This window comes from Ambystoma mexicanum, chromosome 6p (genome assembly GCF_040938575.1).
Source record: "Ambystoma mexicanum isolate Mex_15411 chromosome 6p, UKY_AmexF1_1, whole genome shotgun sequence".
Classification (NCBI taxonomy): Eukaryota; Metazoa; Chordata; class Amphibia; order Caudata; family Ambystomatidae; genus Ambystoma; species Ambystoma mexicanum.
Genome location: NC_090935.1, coordinates 40,415,546 through 40,431,016, shown reverse-complemented (window position 1 = coordinate 40,431,016; position 15,471 = coordinate 40,415,546). Strand labels below are relative to the sequence as shown.

The window sequence follows — 15,471 nt, the reverse complement described above, 5'->3', positions numbered from 1 at the left end:
AATTGGTACTCATTTATCCACCTCAGAAGGATGAAAGGCTGAGTTGGCCTTGCCGGGATTCGAACCTGCGGCCTATAGATCTCCCTCAGATCGCAGCAACAAACGCTTAACCCGCTGAACGATCTTACCTGTTTAATGATGACGATGGTGGGTGATGATTCTTTTGCTTCTGGGATAAGGACATGTGATGAAAACGCTTGTAAAGGTTGGTCAAGAAAGTGTTTAATTCCACACAGACTGCAATCCCTCCATACCCCAATGAAAGTCTTGTTTTTCTTTATAGAGAGTGGAACCCCACTGCTTTCTGAATGCTCTTCCAATGACAGCTACCTAGGCTTGTACGGAACTCATCAGCCTTGGGCGTGCAGCCCACCTGATACAATGTACACCTGCTGCTGTGAGTACAATTATAAAGCTTCTACACTACGAACCAGCGGGTACGGAAACATCAGCACCCTCTCTCCCAACAACCCAGCATTGAATCCATCGTCTTCCAATGGCAATGGTGTACCCTCAGGAGGTGGTGCTGGTGCCACGTCAGCGGCAAGCCCAACATCAAATCCATCGTCTTCCAACAGCAATGGTGTACCCTCAGGAGGTGGTGCTGGGGCCACGACAGCGGCAAGCCCAACATCAAATCCATCGTCTTCCAACAGCAATGGTGTACCCTCAGGGGGCGGTGCTGGGACCTCGTCAGTGGCAAGCCCAACATCAAATCCATCGTCTTCCAACAGCAATGGTGTACCCTCAGGGGGCGGTGCTGGGACCTCGTCAGTGGCAAGCCCAGCATCAACACACACCTCCCATCATAGCTCACCTCTGAACAATGCATCCACCGGAGCAACAGTCGCCAGTAGGCCAGCCGCCAATTACTCAACAGGTAATCAAAGAAATATATGTACATTGTCTCAAATGGTACACCTGTCGGACAGATAAAAGCCAAAACCTTCAGGTGCCCAAGCTGCACATGCGTGCATTTTTGATTCCACCTACCGATGTGTACAGTGCTCCACTGCTATTCAACTTGGCTTGCGCTTAATCAATACCAGTACATAACTAATACATACATGCATGCATACATTCTGTAAGGGTTTATTGAGAAGCCACCCTCAACACGGGGAGTTCCTTCCCTCCCCACTCTAGTGGTTACGCAACAAACTGTTTAACAGATTCTTTTTTAGCCCTATCTCAGACACATATCATGCCCCTTGCATCTCTCTCCCCTGAGCTAACAATGAGCCAAGAACCATGCCGCTGTATGGGACATATATTGATATTTATTTAAATCAAAAGTAATAGAAATTAGCACAAAAATGTTAAGCACCACTTTATCCGTGGCACAACACAATCAACTTCTCTCAGTATAAATAAATAAAAAAGGTGAGTTGAAAAGAACACAGACACAATTCTTACATTCTGCAAATTTCACTCCATGAAATAATTACACTGATCTATAACGAAGACAAGTATCAGGGGATTTTGATTTTCCTGCAGGCTTAAAAGGCTCGCAGTAGCATTTCAAGATTGGTTCAAACAGATATGGCAATTATGATTTTTCCCACACCTTTGGTTTAAAATAAACACAGGGTGATTTATCGCTTTGTGTTTCAGACCCGCCCCCCCTTGGTTTGATCTATGTTGGGAAGTCAGACAGAAAAATTGGAATGCTTTGGGGAATTTTGAATTTCAGAACCCTCCTTAGTGAAAGGTCTCTGTTGGGGAAGCTGGATAAAAAGGTTGGAATGATTAAAGAACAAAAACACCCCTCTTCCTTAAAGAAGTCAGGGTCAGCTGGACAACAAGATTTACCCAATTAAATTATAGGCTATAGTTTTCAGAGCACACTGGGAAGTGAGCTTTGTTAATTTCAAATTTTAACAAAATTCACCCCATGGTGGTCTGCCAAATGGGCAATTAATGAAATTAATATTTTTGGTTACATAGGCTAAGGATCTACACAGTTGTGTCGCCCCCCCCTCACCCACTATAAAAGGAAAGCATTCAAGCAAGCAGACTCCATCTTTTGGTTTCCCATGACTCAGTTCCACTTACATAGCAAGCCTCTGTTTAAGGTTCAGGAAAGCCAGTTTCATCTCAGGACACTCTGGAAAGATAGGGCAGGAGTCTGGTCACTCCACTCTCAAAGATGGCCTCCCGCTCTCCACCACAGGACCCAGTCAGCTTTGAGGCCTTCCTAGAAATAGACAGCTCCACCCAGATTCACTCTCAGCAATCTCCTCTGGTGTCTCCTTGCAGCTGTCAGATGGTACATTTCAGAAGCATTCCTGAGGGCCTGTCTCTTCTCTTTGTCCTCCTGTCTTTCTCCTTTTTCTGTCTGTCCATTTTTTGTGTTCCCTGTGTTCTAGTGAGGTACCCCTTATATAGCAGCAATGACATCACCAATGTCACAATCTTGGGGAGGTACCCTTCAATATTCCCTTTCACTAGGCTTGGACAACTCCTCTCTCTCCTCCCAATGCAGCCGTCAAGTCAGGATTGGTTTAGGGGTTTGTAGCAACGTATGGCAATTGCTATTTGTAATCGCCCCTTTCTTCTCCTCTCAACATTTTGGCAAAAACTAGTTATGTATCACAACTTCATAATTTTACTAGCAACTGTCAGACTAAACATATTTTCTGTTTCGGCTAATCATGGGGATTTAGATAAGCCGACCACCAAATCTGTATCATGTATCACGGCCATGTGGCACATTTCTGCCATTTCCATAAAAAGCACAACAGTTATGAAGTTGCAAGTTATTAAGCATATCCCTAATTTTATTTCCCACCCACTCACCAACTCTCACATTTGGAACATGTTCAAATCAGCCAGAAACCTAGTCTAACTGGCCATTACAGTTCCCAGAGTCACAAGTAGATGCATTTTATATCCCCACGATCACCTAGAAATTAGATACAATATGGTACAAAAAATGGAATCAATCCACATTATAGTTGATGAGAAAAAGGCCTAAATGATAAAAGTCCTTTTAAATTAAGTGTGAATGTTTATGTGGGACAAATGGCAGTTCATGCCTTCTGACCATTTGTTTTCGCTGGGTCAGCCAGTGACCAGGGGTTTTGTATGAATCTCTCTGAAGTTGGTAGTTTGCTCTTTGAAGTTGCAGCCCCCAGTTTTCACACCTTTTAGTCGTGCTCCAGCCAAGGGTGTTTTTTGTTAAAATTCCATGCTTTCAGAGCCAGCAGGTCTGGAGAACACTGGGCTTTCAACACCTTCAGCAGCACATTGCTATTGCGGGGGTCATTAGATGGGAGATGTGATATCCAGGCTGGAAGTGGGACTTTTCCTTTCTGAAGTTTTGACCACAGCCAAAAACAGGGCCTGCCTTGGGCTGACATTTTCCATGAAGACACATCTTCAAATGTCACTGGAGTTTTGTGGGTGAAACATAATATACATTGCTTTTGTCAACCCACACATCATGGTTTGTTTTCCTGGCTTTGTCTGAAGACAGTGGTATTTTTTCCACTTTTGCTTTTTTTGAAAGCCGTTTTGATTTGCACACACCTGTGCAGGTCGTTTTTGTTTTCAATGTTTAAAAATCATTTTTTCCATGTGACAGGGATCTTTCATTCCTCCTTCTTTTGCAAATTAAAATGCTGCTTGGCCATTGGTAATGACAGGTAGGCCCTATCCACCTGTTTATTTTTAACTTTAATTGAAAAACAAAAACGAATGCCAGGCCGTTTTTGTTTCAGTGTTTAAAATCTTGCTATTTATGTGAAAGGGACTTCTATTTGGGGCCTTTAAATGGATCCCGACAGTACCTACACACTTTGGTGTTATCTGTGTCAGTGTAGTTCTCTGCTGTTTATGTGGTATTTACCACTATCTTGTGTTGATTGAGTTTATCCATTAATATATCCATCCATCCATATAACCATCCATGCATGCATCCACCCATGCATATATCCATCCATCCATATATCCATCCATGATGCATATATCCATCCATGCATGTGCACATCCATGCATGCATCCATCCATGCATATATCCAGCCATGCATATGCCCATCCATGCATGCATCCATCCATACATCCATATATCTATAACCGCATACATCCATTGATGCATGTATCTATCTATGCATCCATCCATGAATCCATCCATGCATATATCCATCCATGCATATATCCAACCATGCATATGCCCATCCATGCATGCATGCATCCATCCATCCATCCATGCATGCATATATCCACCCATATATCCATCCAACCATAAATCCATCCATGCATATGCCCATTCATGCATGCATCCATCTATCCATATATCTATAACTGCATATATCCATCGATGCATGCATCTATCTATGCATCCATCCATGAATCCATCCATGCATATATACATCCATGCATATATCCATCCATGCATATGCCCATCCATGCATATATCCAACCATGCATATGCCCATCCATGCATGTATCAATCCATACATACATATATCCATCGATGCACATGCCCATCCACGCATGCATCCATCCATGCATTTGTCTATTCATGCATGCATATATCCATCCATGCATATGCCCATCCATGCATGCATCCATCCATATGCCCATCTATGCATAAATCCATCCGTACATATATATATATACAGCCATCCATTCATGCATATATCCATCAATGCATATGCCCACCCATGCATATATCTATCCATATATATATATATATATATATATATATATATATATATATATATATATACAGCCATCCTTGTATATATCCATCCATTCATCCATATATCCATCCATGCATGCATGCATCCATCCATCATGCATCCATCCATCCATGCATATATCTAGCCATGCATATGCCCATCCATGCATGCATCCATCCATATTTCTATAAATGCATACATCCATCCATCGATGCATGCATCTATCTATGCATCCATCCATGCATATATCCAACCATCTATCCATCCATGCATATATCCATCCATGCATATGCCCATCCATGCATGCATCCATGCATATATCCATCCATGCATATATCCACCCATATATCCATCCACCCATAAATCCATCCATGCATATGCCCATCCATGCATGCATCCATACATCCATATATTTATAATTGCATACATCCATCGATGCATGATCTATCTATGCATCCATCCATGAATCCATCCATGCATATATCGATCCATGCATATATCCATCCATGCATATGCCCATTCACGCATGCATCCATCCATGCATATATCTATTCATGCCTGCATATATCCATCCATGCATATGCCCATCCATGCATATGCCCATCCATGCATCCATCCACGCATGCATACATCCATATATATATATATACAGCCATCCATTCATGCATATATCAATGCATATGCCCACCCATGTATGCATCCATCTATGCATATATAGCCATCCATCCATCCATCCATCCATCCATCTATATATCCATCCGTGCATGCATCCATCCATCATGCATATACCATCCATGCATGTGCGCATCCATGCATGCATCCATCCATGCATATATCTAGCCACGCATATGCCTATCCATGCATGAATCCATCCATACATCCATATTTCTATAAATGCATACATCCATCGATGCATGCATCTATCTATGCATCCATCCATGAATCCATCCATGCATATATCCAACCATCTATCCATCCATTCATATATCCATCCATCCATGCATATGCCCATCCATGCATGCATCCATGCATATATCCATCCATGCATATATCCACCCATATATCTATCCACCCATAAATCCATCCATGCATATGCTCATCCACACATGCATCCATCTAGGCATATATCATCCATGCAAGCATGCATGCATGCATGCATATATCTATCAATGCATATATCCATCCATGCATAGGCCCATCCGTGTATGCATCCATCCAGGCATCCATACACGCATGCATACATCCATGCATATGCCCATCTATGCATAAATCTATCCATACATATATATATATATATACATATATATATATATATATATATATATATATATATATATAGCCATCCATCCATGCATATATCCATCCATGCATGCATCCATCCATGCATCTATCCATCCATGTGTATCCATCCATGCATGTATCCATCCATGCATGTATCCATCCATGGTTCCATCCATGCATATATACATCCATCCATATATCCATACATGCATATATCTATCCATGAGTGTATCTATCTACGCATCCATCCATGAATCCATTCATGCATATATCCAACCATACATCCATGCATCTATGCATCCATGCATGCATCCATACAGTACATTCACATGCTAGTACTCCCTTCATTGTACTAGAAACTGCCACCACTGTACAATGGCTCATCACTACAAGATTTCTGATCTCCCATCGTTCATAATCATCTTTCCATTTGACCCCCTTTAACTGCAACTCATCATATCTTCCCAGCATGTTAGTTATTTGCTTTCCTTTCCCATCTCCCTCCCCTCACTATTGCTGCTTTTCCTTTCTTCTTCCTCATAGACTATGGTCTGGGATCCCCAGACAAGGTTCATGATATGCCAATTTCTCGGGCAAGACACCAGTACGGTGATGACAGGCACTGTGTAAAAGATTCAAACATGACATGACATGACATAAATACATACATAGGTGTTGTCTATACATATGGATGACTTCCTTACTGTTGTAGAGTGGTATTTGGCCATGCCTTGAATACATTAATTTTAAAGAGCAGGGCTGTGCATGCCTATCACATGCCTACACTAAAGCCAAAACTGTTGGCTTTGCCAATGCTTGTTTTTATCAAGACTTTAGTGCCAGGACATGAATACTGCTTATAAGAAAAGAGACTGAAGGCGCACATGGTTAAGAGATGTTTATTACACCAGAACCTTGTTTAGAGGTGCAATTAAGCCATCAACTCTCTCTGAAGACTGCTTTGAAATAACACTGTCAGGAACTCACGGTACAAAGTGCGAACTTACTGCGTGAGAAGGTTAGCAGAAGAGATCCCAGGAGGATCGGGCAGGGAGGGGCAGGTAGTGGGTGGGGATGGTCACAACAACAAAAAACACCAGCTGTGTGTCCACCCTCAAAGCCCATCCTCCTCCTAGCAGTATTCTGGTGCAATAGTTTCCAGCTTATGCATCCTCCTCCTAGCAGTATTCTGGTGCAATAGTGTCCATCTTATGCATCCTCCTACTAGCAGTATTCTGGTGCAATAGTTTCCATCTTATGCATCCTCCTCCTAGCAGTATTCTGGTGCAATAGTGTCCAGCTTATGCATCCTACTCCTAGTAGTATTCCGGTGCAATAGTTTCCAGCTTATGCATCCTCCTCCTAGCAGTATTCTGGTGCAATATTTTCCAGCTTATGCATCCTCCACCTAGCAGTATTCTAGTGCAATAGTGTCCAGCTTATGCATCCTCCTCGTAGCAGTATTCTGGTGCAATAGTTTCCAGCTTATGCATCCTCCTTCTAGCAGTATTCTGGTGCAATAGTGTCCAGCTTATGCATCCTCCTCATAGCAGTATTCTAGTGCAATTGTGTCCAGTTCATGCATCCTCCTCCTAGCAGTATTCTAGTGCAATAGTTTCCATCTTATGCATCCTCCTCCTAGCAGTAGTCTAGTGCAATAGTGTCCAGCTTATGCATCCTCCTCCTAGCAGTATTCTAGTGCAATAGTTTCCAGCTTATGCATCCTCCTCCTAGCAGTATTCTAGTGCAATAGTGTCCAGCTTATGCATCCTCCTCCTAGCAGTATTCTAGTGCAATAGTTTCCATCTTATGCATCCTCCTCCTAGCAGTATTTTAGTGCAATAGTGTCCCGTTTATGCATCCTCCTCCTAGCAGTTTTCTGGTGCAATAGTGTCCATTTTATGCATCCTCCTCCTAGCAGTATTCTGGTGCAATAGGTTTTAGCGTAAGCATCCTCCTCCTAGCAGTATTCTGGTGCAATAGTGTCCAGCTTATGCATCCTTCTCCTAGCAGTATTCTGGTGCAATAGTGTCCAGTTTATGCATCCTCCTCCTAATAGTATTATAGTGCAATAGTTTCCAGCTTATGCATCCTCCTCCTAGCCGTATTCTGGTGCAATAATTTCCAGCTTATGCATCCTCCTCCTAGTAGTATTCCGGTGCAATAGTTTTCAGCTTATGCATCCTCCTCCTAGCAGTATACTGGTGCAATAGTGTCCAGCTTATGCATCCTCCTCCTAGGAGTATTCTAGTGCAATAGTGTCCAGCTTATGCATCCTCCTCCTAGCAATATTATAGTGCAATAGTTTCCATCTTAAGCATCCTCCTCCTAGCAATATTCTAGTGCTATAGTGTCCAGCTTATGCATCCTCCTCCTAGCAATATTCTAGTGCAATAGTTTCCATCTTATGCATCCTCCTCCTAGCAGTATTCTAGAGCAAAAGTTTCCAGCTTATGCATCCTCCTCCTAGCAGTAGTCTGGTGCAATAGTATCCAGCTTATGCATACTCCTCCTAGCAGTATTCTGGTGCAATAGTGTCCAGCTTATGCATCCTCCTCCTAGCCGTATTCTGGTGCAATAATTTCCATCTTATGCATCCTCCTCCTAGTAGTATTCTGGTGCAATAGTTTCCATCTTATGCATCCTCCTCCTAGCAGTATTCTGGTGCAATAGTGTCCATCTTATGCATCCTCCTCCTAGGAGTATTCTAGTGAAATAGTGTCCAGCTTATGCATCCTCCTCCTAGCAGTATTCTAGTGCAATAGTTTCCAGCTTATGCATCCTCCTCCTAGTAGTAGTCTGGTGCAATAGTGTCCATCTTATGCATCCTCCTCCTAGCAGTATTCTGGTGCAATAGTTTCCAGCTTATGCCTGGCGCTTCCGTGCCACTCAATAGCTAAAACTAATTAAATTATAATTTTTGCTCTAGTGAAAAGCTTTTCAGATAATATGACTTGGCTCGAAGTCTATGCAGGAAAATAGGTGCTAGATTAATTTGCTCAATTTGCTCCATAAGTGGACAGTTCGGGTGATCTGGGCACCTGGCCTCCTCCCTCTTGAACAGATGTTCCACCAGCCTGGATGGATGGCCACTAAAGAGAGTGAGCGTGTTCTAAAGGAAAGCTGATTCTGAGTTCCTGACAGTCTTGATGGTCCCTAGTCTATGCTCCAGTGGCAGTGCTGCTGTGTTCCATGGTCTACTGTGGTGATGGTGGGGTGGGTGAATTCCTGGGGTACATCTAGCTAAGAACTGTGAACACAAAGTAATCAGAATCTCTCTCCTTCTCCAGGACCTGTGTACCTTGTGAAGAAGAACCTCAGCTGGTGGGATGCGTTGGCCCACTGCCGGAGTAACCACAGCGACCTGGCCAGCATTGCCACGCCTCAAGTCCAGAAGGCAGCGGCGGAGATAGCACGTTCCGCCGAAGGGGAGGGCGTATGGATTGGATTGCGCAGGCACCGGGTGTGGGGGAACCTTTACTGGATAGACAAAAATCATTCCCAAATGTACACCAACTGGGGAGATGGAGAGCCCAGTGACCCTAGTTCTGAACTCTGTGTGCTGATGACTCGGGATGCGGCGAAGAACTTCACGTGGGCAGACCACTGCTGCCACGTCAGGCTCAACTTCCTCTGCTCAACTGATGGCGCATCCACGAATGGGGGCTGAACATTGAGGTTTCAGAACAGAAAGGATTTACAGAGGGTTAGAGAACGTGGTATGTGTATCAACGGTATACATCTGGTGCAGACTAGGAGTGTTTGAGAGTAAGAAACTTAACACGTTGTTCCCCTTCAGGGAAGCTGACCAGCCGCGACAGGGACATTACATCATATCCTGTAAAAGGAGAAGTCGAGCTGGTTGAAAAATTCCTGCATTTCCTCCTTTCCTGCTTCTACTTCTGAGGGCCATCCCAACCCTATGTTTGGGGTTTGTAAATTGCACAGTTCAGCCATGGGACTTATGCAATTTTAGTACCCAGTGAGGGACAATCAGATTATAACAATCGATTTGATTTCTCCTTGCCAAGGCTTTACCAGCCAAACAAAGCCTTACCTGCTGCTGCATCCCTCAACTTTCCTTCCCTTTCTCCTACTGGCTGCCATGGAAAGGGAGAAGAGACTACCTTTAGTCCCTTCTCTCCATTCCCTAGCAGCCATTTTCTATCTTAACTTTTTTTTAACCCTTTTTAATGGCCGCCATGGAAAGCGAGAAGGGGCTATGTGTAGTTCCTTCTCCCCGTTCCATGTCGGCCATCTACTTTGCTTACTTTTTGATCGTTTTTCAATGGCTGGCTTGGAAAGATCCCCCCCCAAAATGACAGGGATCACACCAGAAAAATAAATATCCCCTAGAGCTCATATTCTAAGCATGTGTCACCCCGTTTTACCCTGGTGTAATGTCCAAAATTCATGTTCCATCCCAAAAAAACCTATCAGCCAATTACATTGGTCAGTTTGAGCAGGCTACATATAGAGAACATATAGGTTAGTTCTACGATTGGATAGCCATGTCTGGGAGCCCTTCCTAGAAGCACCCCACTAGTATCAAGTTACAATGTTGTAGGGTCACAGAGAGACCATTGGCCCTTGCAACAAATTATCCCCATGTGAAAAGTGAATCTGGATTGGTCCGAATGTTTCCTCCCATCCCTGGGACCCTGGACAGTTACCTGGCTGAGTGTACCTTTTCAAGGCAATGGGAATGAACATGGAGGTGCAAAGCGTTCCGTAATGTTGCCATCTCTGATCACCTAAGCCTGGGAGAGTGCATTCTGTTCATCGACCAGATGCAACAATTGTAGCTTCTTCTTCCCTGGTTCGATAGGAATGGCTTTCTCTGTCTACCTTGGTTTAATGGCCATTGTCCCGTTCAGCTGGGTCATGTGTGCTCAGACGACGAAATTAAGCCTTTTGCATGTAGTTATGTGGATTTTAGCTTGGCTTTCCGCAGGTGGCGTATTTTCTTGGTAACTGGAACTTTTCTGTCTCCACTTGTTCTTAGGCTGAGTGCCTTGTTTCTGCTTGCCTCTGGCAGTGGCAATCGTGTCAGCTTTTCCATGTGCGCAAAGCCTGTCTCTTCTTTGCCATCCATTTCAGAGACCTTATAATTTCTATATCAGTCCCTACGGCTTCTCCATGTCAAGCATGTGCAAGCTAAATATATGAACTCTTTGTATCTTGTGGTTTCAGCTTTGGCGAAAGATATGAACACAACTATATGTATGTGTTTGTCCTCTACCTTTGTGCGTCATAAGCATGTGCTTCGTGCCTATATGCAATAAACTAGTGCATGTTCGTGTAACTTCATGAATGGATGATTATGTATAAAGCGGCTACGCTGTGATATGATATGGCATTTGTAACACGCCTATATACAAGTGTTTCAAAGCGCGACGAGGCAGGGAGGGGGGAACAAGGGAAGACAGACAACGATCCTACTAGGCCAGGTGTCATTCAGATCGCGCAAGTGCATGGGTGGAGGGAAGGGAAAAGTGCAAGGGGAAAGGGAGGGGGGGAGTGCAGTACACGGTAGTGGAACAACAGATAAATAATCGGGCCAGACTGGTGGCAAGTGCAAGGTAAGTGCAGACAAGTGCTGGTAAAGGGGGCTGTAGGGATACAGAGACAGTCCCGCAGTGCAGGGGTTGCCAGGGAGACAGTGCAGTGATGCCATCATTGATTTCTGGCTTTGCAGTTAGTCAACTTGCTCGATTGATGTCATTTCCATATCATCCACGTCATCTATTGCGTATGGTCTGAACGGTTTTCTGAGCTCTTCTCACACCTGCAGTCTATCGTGATGGGCCTAGAAGTGAGGCACATCTGTCGTTTCTCTGCCTTCGTGCTGAGGGTTGGGTGGGAGGGAGGAGGGTTAGATTTGGCCCTTCATTTACAATTTCAAGGAAGCTGCCACGCTCACACATTTAGGAGATCACTCAAGCTCATGGCATGCTCGCTTCTGCTTCCTCTTGAAGTCTTATTTCCTTCCCCCAGCCTTCATAACTTGCTCGCTGTCTTCTGCCACCTGCATTGGCGCTTACTCCAGACCAGCACTCCTCATCTTTCAATCCAGTTTCCGTTCTCACCATGCTGTCCAGGCAGGTGTTCTCTTTCTCCACATCCCATGTGCTTTTCCCTGTGGTTTCCATGTGGTTTCCACACACTCCTTTCTTCTCAGCCCTGTCTGCATGTGTTCATGTGGACAACCATCTCAACAGCCATTTCATCCACAATGGTTGTACAAAGGAGACCTGGCCAGTCTGTAGGCATACGTGTAGAGGATTAAGGAGACACAACACACCTAAGCATTGTTGAGTATGCAGGGCCTGGCACACACTCTCTAACTAATTCCTCAGGCAAGTTACCTGGGTCTCCGACTGGCTGTATGTTTAATGGCCCTATGTTTCAAGATTGTTTTCTGCCTGTATGTCATTTTTCATTATTGCATTTGCTCTGTCTACCATGCTCGGACTGGCCTATAGGGCAATACGCACATGGCCGAAACAAAAACACAAAATTCTGGTGTGGGCCAGTTTTTTTGGTCAAAGTGAGCCAGTTTGATGAGTTACTTCACTATACGGCTAGTAGTATTGATCAATGTTGCTGAATAAATATTCTTTAAAATGCACAATTTGTATCCCATTTTATCAAACCACTCCCCCTTGGGTACTATTCAAAGAATGTCACGCAAGGAACGAATAGCCATTTGCAACTGTGGGCCACTTTTGTGTGAACATATGACCCTACTGTTTGCATGGGTTTGTATAGTCTTTTTAATTGCACTTATAACTTGTTAACACCCCTTAGTCCTCCGGGGCCCTTGACTCTGCTGGCGGCCAATGAGCCTGTAATGCATGAAATAAGATGAAACTAGACCCTAAAGGTCAACTTACCCTCTAAGTGAATAATGGAAGCAATGCTCTCGCATTCCTTGAAGAAGGGACACAACATGCCCAGTGGTCCTAGCAAGAAAGGCTAGGCTACAACAGGCCTACACCTGCTCCCTCAGTCCTAAACCTCATCCACCGGCTAATCTACTTTCCATGCCTTCAGCGGGCAACATGGAGGAAGGGAATATGGGGACATTTTTTATTACTATTACAAAAGCATGAGACACCCTTCAAATGAAGGTCGAGCTCCAAAGTATGGTCCTTCAAGGAGTTTGAGGGGGGAAAACAGATTGGGTCATTAATATTCCACACACGCGGTTTCCCTTTTATTTGCTCTACTTTATGAAATTTTCAAGAAAAACACAGTTTACTTCACATACAATAAACACGGATAATAACATGTCTCCAAGTTCAATATGAAATGTGTCTTTCTACTTGTCCCCTGGCCCCCCCACCCCACCACCCTGCAATCCACACCCACCCCCACTTGCTCTATAACATCTATATGCCCCCACATATTCATTCTCCCTTTTCTACCATTTGTGTGGCTTCATTGTTCTCAGAAACAATTACAATTTTCAGTTTGAATACCGTTTCATTTTGTATAAAGTATGCGGAGCGTCATGGCTCTCCCCCTATTTCAGAAGTCGGATTGGGTTTCCTTCCCTCCAGGTGGAGGTATCTACAACAAAAGTCTGACCATTCCATTTCGACAGAACCGGAATCTCCATGTATTGCTGCAGTTAAGAGTTCCATTATATAGAAGTTTTGGGCTGTGTTAATCCATTCTTTCTTTCTGGGTGGAAACTCTCTCTTCCATTGTGTTGCCAGGCATACCCTTCCCACCGGGAGTAAGCTGTGGACCATTTTTGGTAGTCTGATATATTCTCCCTCAAATTCCTGTAAATAAAACAAAACCAACATCAGGGTTTTCCCTCTCGTGATCCCGCCCAGGTCTCTAAGCCAGCTTAACACCTGATCCCAGTAAGATTGAACCACAACACACCCCCACCATATGTGCCAAAAGTTGGCCCTTGATCCACATCCCTGCCAGCAGATCGGGCTCTGGAGAGCCTAACCGGGTCATATTGCCATCTGTGCAATAGTTTAATGGCATGCAGTTTGTACTGACAGGCAATTGACGTCTGGAAGGCACCCTTACATAATCTTTGCCACGTTTGAGGGTCAAGCTCCATTGCCAGATCTCCCTCCCAACACTCTCTCAGCCTGTCGGTCGAGCCCCTTCTTGTCTGTATAATGCGGCAATCAATCCCTTGGAATCAGACACAGGGTGTGAGTTCCCTCTGTACCTTTTCTCTCAATGCCTCGCTAATTAGTGCACCCTCCAACTGTAAATATAAGAAAAAAAAGAGACCGTACCTATTCCTAAGGCCTCCTCTAGTTCCTTTATTGTAATTAATCTACCATCCGTCCTCATCTGTCCAACTCTTTCTAGTCCTGCTTCATACCAGGTTTGGAACCTATCTGGATTCAGAATAGCTTCCCTAACTCCCAGTACACAGAGGTGTCCCAACAGTGAAAGCCATGTTGTAACGCCACTGAACCCTGCTCCTTGTCACCAAATATTCCAGATGGTTCCCAAAATAGGGTGTTCCTTTATCCTATGTTGCAACTTCGCTCTAGGAACCCAAAACCATTCTCCTACCGTGGCCGGTCGTAAATGATCTCCTTGCGCTCTAAGGTGTGGAATCAGAATCCTAAGATGAGTGGCCTTATAGTACAAAAGTACATCCGGCAATTCCACTCCCCCATTTTCCTTGGGAAGACTCAGGACCCCACTAGAAACACTGGGTTTCTTCCGCTGCCACAGAATTCGTAAGAGGGTTTCCTTTGTTCCTTTGAAATAGGGGTCTGAGCCATGGTATGGCCGGGGCTGAGAGCCCAGCGTCAAGTTTGCAGACGTCTGGAAAGAAAATGGCATCTGACTTATGAGGCAGCCTGTTGTAAATCTTACAAGCAAGCTGTTCTCAGGTATCATCAGTTGATTTGCGTGGCAAAATCAAAATATTATGCTGCTAGGATCACTGAGGGCCCATGTGCCTCTAGAGAACTGTTTCAAGTAGCTAACGAACTATCAGTGTATTCCACTGGTAGCTCTGCTAGGCAACCTGATGCTCAGATCTGGAATGATGTGATCAGCAGCTTCTTCCAGGAAAGAATTGCTGACATTTGCGCTGCTATCAGCAATCGTCAATTGGAGGCGACGGCTGCCTTAATTCAGGATACTAGCAGCTCTCTGACCAGCCCCCCGTTGGCAAGTTTCGAACTACTCCCTAATACGAATGAGGGTATTAGGAAGCCTCTTTTGAGTCTGAAATCTGCCTCCCCACAGGACGCTGTCCCTTTATATATTCTAAAAGCTTTGATAATGATGCTTTGCCCAACCGAGTTATGAGTAAGTTATCTGAAGCTTTTTCCATGGGGTGGTTCCTCCTGAGTTGAAGAAAGCCACTCTGGATCCTAAAGTACCGGCAAATTATAGGCCCATCTCTTTGCTTCCTGCCATGTTGAAGCTGATGGAGGCAGTGATTGCCTCTCAGGTCTCTTTGTTCCTGGAGGAAAACAACTGTCTTCATCCATCTTAATCCGGCTTC

At 44.3% G+C, this 15,471-nt stretch overlaps 1 protein-coding gene across 1 annotated transcript; it reads left to right on the top strand.

The window, feature by feature from the left end:
- The first annotated feature begins 252 nt into the window (after positions 1 to 252).
- On the top strand, positions 253 to 11,409 carry LOC138510869 (uncharacterized). The gene is made up of 2 exons (XM_069626529.1): positions 253 to 880; positions 9,254 to 11,409. Exons 1-2 carry the CDS (start codon positions 259 to 261, stop codon positions 9,631 to 9,633), a joined length of 1,002 nt encoding a protein of 333 aa, XP_069482630.1. The 5' UTR covers positions 253 to 258; the 3' UTR covers positions 9,634 to 11,409.
- Positions 11,410 to 15,471: the final 4,062 nt, after the last annotated feature.